Source organism: Penaeus japonicus, unplaced genomic scaffold, assembly GCF_977035675.1.
Source record: "Penaeus japonicus unplaced genomic scaffold, GWHDUDI00000001_assembly GWHDUDI00000028, whole genome shotgun sequence".
Lineage (NCBI taxonomy): Eukaryota > Metazoa > Arthropoda > Malacostraca > Decapoda > Penaeidae > Penaeus > Penaeus japonicus.
The window spans coordinates 2,186,017-2,191,016 of record NW_028234430.1 but is presented as its reverse complement, the minus strand read 5'-3'; the positions used below and the strand labels follow the sequence as shown (position 1 = coordinate 2,191,016).

The window sequence follows — 5,000 nt, the reverse complement described above, 5'->3', positions numbered from 1 at the left end:
GAGAGAGAGAGAGAGAGAGAGAGAGAGAGAGAGAGTGAGAGAGAGAGAGAGAGAGAGGGAGAGAGAGAAAGAGGGAGAGAGGGAGAGAGAGAGAGAGAAGAGAGGAAGAGAGAAAGAGAGAGAGAGAGAGAGAAGGAGGAGGAGGGAGAGAGAGGAGAGAGAGAGAGAGGAGAGAGGAGAAGAAGAGAAAGAGAGGAAAGAGAGTGAGGTGAGTGAGAACGAAGTAGAGAGATGTATAGAGAGAGAGAGGAGAGAAGAGAGAGAGAGAGATGAGGAGGGAGTTATGTAGTGAGAGATGGAGATGAGAGAGAGAAGAAGGAGAAAGGGGAGAGAGAAGATGAGAAGGGAGGGGAGCCCATTCCCTTCCTCTCGCCCGCCTCACCTTGGCATTGAACTCAGCCAGGATCTCGAAGTGCCTCTTGAGATCCGTCGCCAGGATGGCCTCGATCACCAGGAACCGGAAGCGCTTGAACTCGGCCCTGTCCAGGTGCGTGAGGAAGTTGTACTCCGGCTTCGAGAGGAAGAGGGACCAGGCTGCGGCGGCGTGGTGGCGTTTTTGTTGATGTATTTATTTCGGTTTTTTTTGATGTTGTTTTTTTTCCTTTTTTTTATTTTTTTTTTTTCTTTTTCGAGTTTTTTTTCTTTTTTCTCCAGCACACTGCGGTCATTATACAGCACCGCCTGCGGAACGAGAGCCCTGGGTTATGCCGAGGCTTTGGAAGGGTTTGTGTTGCTGGGGATGTAGGCACAATAACCCAGGCATGGCACGATGACACGCATGGCACGTGGACACGCATGGCACGTGGACACGCATTTTAACCAGTTGAGATTGAGTACAAGAGTTGTACGTGGTTAGATGACATGTAGTTGTCAATTAGTACTTTAATCACTTAAATGCGATGCGTGTGTATCTCTACTGACTGCATTTCTATATGACCATACAGTTATTAGAGGCAAAGAGACTCATCTCCTAGTAATTCCCTCTTTACGTGTTGCCAGATGAATGGTTATAATCTTGCCTTAACATTCCTACAAATGGAGGAGGAGGAGGAACCCAGGAAAGGTGAAAATGGGGAAGGAAGAGGGCGGGGGTGAGACGGAGAATCAAGAGATTACGAAAGTTGTAATGTTGAATGACAGAGATACTCCGAGAAATATAGTTTGTTAGTCGAGGATGTCTAAGTTTTGCTAGAATTAATGAACGAACGGATGACGATGAAACAAAACAAAAAATATGTTCTAACCAGGGAAGAACAGCCTCAAGCGAGACAGCGCGATGTGGGATAACTTTTCAAATGCCTTGATAATTATCTATGAAATCTGTAGTGGTACTATCCTTGTATGTATTTCATCTACGCAATGGACAGATCTAACCGAAAGGCCGTCGCTTTTCGTCCTTCCGAATATGGCGGATAGAGACCCCATAAATCTGCTACTGCCTGACCAGGTGTTACAACACCGAGTTTTTCAATGGAAAAACATTAACAGTCTTGTTCCTCCAGATCTTTGAAAGCAGAATTTCGTGCTTCCTGTAAGAGTCGCATTGTAGATTGGATGGACGGATTTGAGACGAGGGAAGACATTCAGATAAGCGAGATAGCTTTCCAGACGGACGGCACAGCTGAGGCACCGAGGGAGCGAGCGAGCGTTTGAGCCCCAGACGGTATGAGGGGAAGCACAGCCACCGGGTCTTGGGAATCCCATATTCCATGATTCAAAGGGTTTTGAATCATGGAATATTTTAAGTAGTTTCTAACTTCTGTTCAACAATCGAAGACTGCTGAACAGGCATGGAAGAGAGAAATGGCTGCAAAAACATCGTGTCCAGAAATTGCAGAGAAACGTACTGTTTGGGCTGCAAATTTGAAGCGGGGAATGATTAGTCCGTTATTCTTTGAAAATCACGCTCAAAATCGATTTCCACGAGAGAGCGTATGCTGAGGTACTCAAGGTAGCCAAATGCCCGCAACTCACACCCGTCTCGTGATGACCATTCGTCTCGTGATGACCCGACGACCATTCTAGAAACCGACTGCGAGTGGACTGACTACCCGCAACCCCCGTCTCTTGTGAGAATATCCGAAGGACACGCGGAAGGGCCACCAGACCAAGGGCCATATCTGAGCCGAAAGCCAAGACAAGGAAGGAGAGATCCGGGCCCCTCCAAGGTCCGTCTGAGAGGACCTCGTGATGAGGATGGACACGTGCTAAGCGGAGGGAGCGTGCTCTGTGGACCCGAATAGCATCAGACCCTGTGTGGTTTTGCTTGCTTGCTTGCTTGCTTGCTTGCTTGCTTGCTTGCTTGCAAGGTGTGTGGCCTTGGATTTGGGTTTATCTTCGGATTGAAATGTATATGGCGATGATGATATGGCAAATGCTACCACTACAAGCGTTATAATGATGGTGATAATGGTCGTATTGAAGATGCTACTGCTGCTGTTGATAGATCATAATAACCATAAAATAATCAAAATAATGATAATGATGACGATGATGAATACATAACAATATAAACAAAGATAATAATAATGATAAAACTAGAATAACTTTCACAACCCCCTTCCCTCTATGTGTACACTTTTACGAACAACGAAGCCCTGTCTAACTAAGTGACCGAATGGGAACAGCTGATCGGTCGCGGGCGGAAGCGAGGCAGCCGCTACCGCTTGCGGCCGTGAATCCCGGGGGTTCGTTCGTTCGTGGTGCTTTGTCTTCCATGCAGTGCTCTTACTTGCGGTGCGTTAGTCGTAACGAGGAAAGCATTCGTGCGCCCGGGGTGGTCGTAGTCGTGCATGGCAGCGGCCGTGTAGAGTGCCATGAGTTCAAGTGCTGGCAAGTTGGCACCCAGGATGCCGTAGGTGTCCTCGGCCGTGAAACTCTGGCGGTGGATCAGCCGGGGGGAGCCGCACATCTCGTCTGCGGGAAGACGGCTTTGCATAAGTATGTAAACATATCTATCTATCTATCTATCTGTGTGTGTGTGTGTGTGTGTGTGTGTATCTGTCTGTGTGTGTGTGTGTGTTTGTATCTGTGTGTGTATGTGTGTGGGTGTGTGTATCGGTGTGTGTGTGTGTGTGTGTATCTGTGTGTGTGGGTGTGTGTATCTGTGTGTGTGTGTGTGTGTGTGTGTGTGTGTGTGTGTGTGTGTGTGTGTTCTCTTACCTTCGCAAGAGAATTCACTATGTTTTATATAAAGCTACCAAGAGCAAATCTTGGCTTGGTATTTTTTACTCGTTATATATTGGAAAGAAAAGTTGATAACTTTATCTTACTATCGGTATCATTTCACATAAGCATGATTTACTGACAAAACTGATATCAATTCACATAAAAACACATCTTTTGTTGATAGGCGCATATCATTCTTTTTTTAAATGCTAATACTTCTACTAAACCACTACATTATTCGCACAACATTAGTTCGGCGAGAAAGGCATGAGTGAACATATTTTTCATTAATCGCCTCGGGCTCTCTATTTGAATAATGAATATATTTCATTTGATTCCAGGTAGCTAAGGGACCTTGTCTGTAAGTTAATTATGAAATCCCAATAGCGCCTTCATACTGTTTTTTCGATATACCGTCCTGACACAGGTTTCGTTCCAGCGTCTCTCTTCTTCATCATTCGCTCTCTCACAATCTCAACACAAAAACATAACTCTCTCTACTTCACAATAATATAACATATAAATATATCTATATTTTTTATAGTTACATATATAAATTTTAGTGTTTATGATAAACACAACACACACTCACAAAAAATACAGGATTTAAAAGATAATATAGGTATAAACATGTGATCTATACTGATAGTTTGAGAGTTTGTGTGATACGTTCTAAATACTATTGAGATATTATAGATCTGAAAATCAACCCCCCTATATGTATATAAAAACATAATAAGGAGTTTATACATCACAAATCAGATTTAATGATGTGTAATATGTGTTATAGATTATTTCACTTTGTTATTTCACCAGACACACCCTCACCATCCACAACACCCACAACATATTGTTATGATTTGACATTATATATATTTATTTTTATATATCATATTTGATATTTTATATATAGTATGGGTATCAATATATTTACATATAGTATATTTAGATATCATTGATATATATATCTATCTATATATAATATTATATATTTATATATATATATTGAATATATATATATATATATATATATAATAGCATATATATATGATAGTAGTTTTTAGATATATGATTATAGTATCTATATGAGTGATATATATATGTGTGTAGGATGTTTGTGTGTGTGTGTGTGTGTGTGTGTGTGTGTGTGTGTGTATGTGTTGTGTGTGTTTAGGTTATATAGAGTAAAATTATATATGTTATATATCTATTGATATATCTATCTATATATATATATATATATTATACAAATATAATGATATAATATCAATTAAATATATCTTTATTTATAGTTATTTATTTTCTACATGATGTACACTATCATAGTTATTATATAATATCTATATACTTATATTAGGTATGTATCTATATATTATGTTATAATATATATATATTTGTATATATATATTTATATATATATTATATATATATAACTATCTTACATCTACATTCTATATATATATATATATGTGATATTATCTTATATTCCTTAGAGATTATATATATATATATGATTATAGTATATATATTTATATATGTGTGTGTGTGTGTATATGTATTATCTCTTATATAAACAACACACACACACCACACACATCAACACTTATATATATATTATTATAACTATATATATATATATATATATTATATATATTATATTATATATATATATATATACAATATATAGATTATACATACCATATATATATATATATATATATATATCTATATATAGTATATATATATTATATATATATATATATCTTATATATGTATATATCTATATAAAACATTACATTTATATATATATATATATATATATATTATATAAT

At 38.4% G+C, this 5,000-nt stretch overlaps 1 protein-coding gene across 3 annotated transcripts in view; it reads right to left on the bottom strand.

The window, feature by feature from the left end:
- Positions 1-5,000, bottom strand: part of LOC122252041 (cGMP-inhibited 3',5'-cyclic phosphodiesterase 3A) — a 148,433-nt gene that overhangs the window by 8,670 nt on the left and 134,763 nt on the right. For all 3 annotated transcript variants that reach the window (XM_086553221.1, XM_086553219.1, XM_086553220.1), the window contains 3 exons: positions 2,732-2,916; positions 647-681; positions 383-551 (listed from right to left, as the gene is read on the bottom strand). In XM_086553221.1, coding sequence (XP_086409347.1) covers positions 383-551; positions 647-681; positions 2,732-2,916 — 389 coding nt within the window. The remainder of the gene's footprint in view (positions 1-382; positions 552-646; positions 682-2,731; positions 2,917-5,000) is intronic.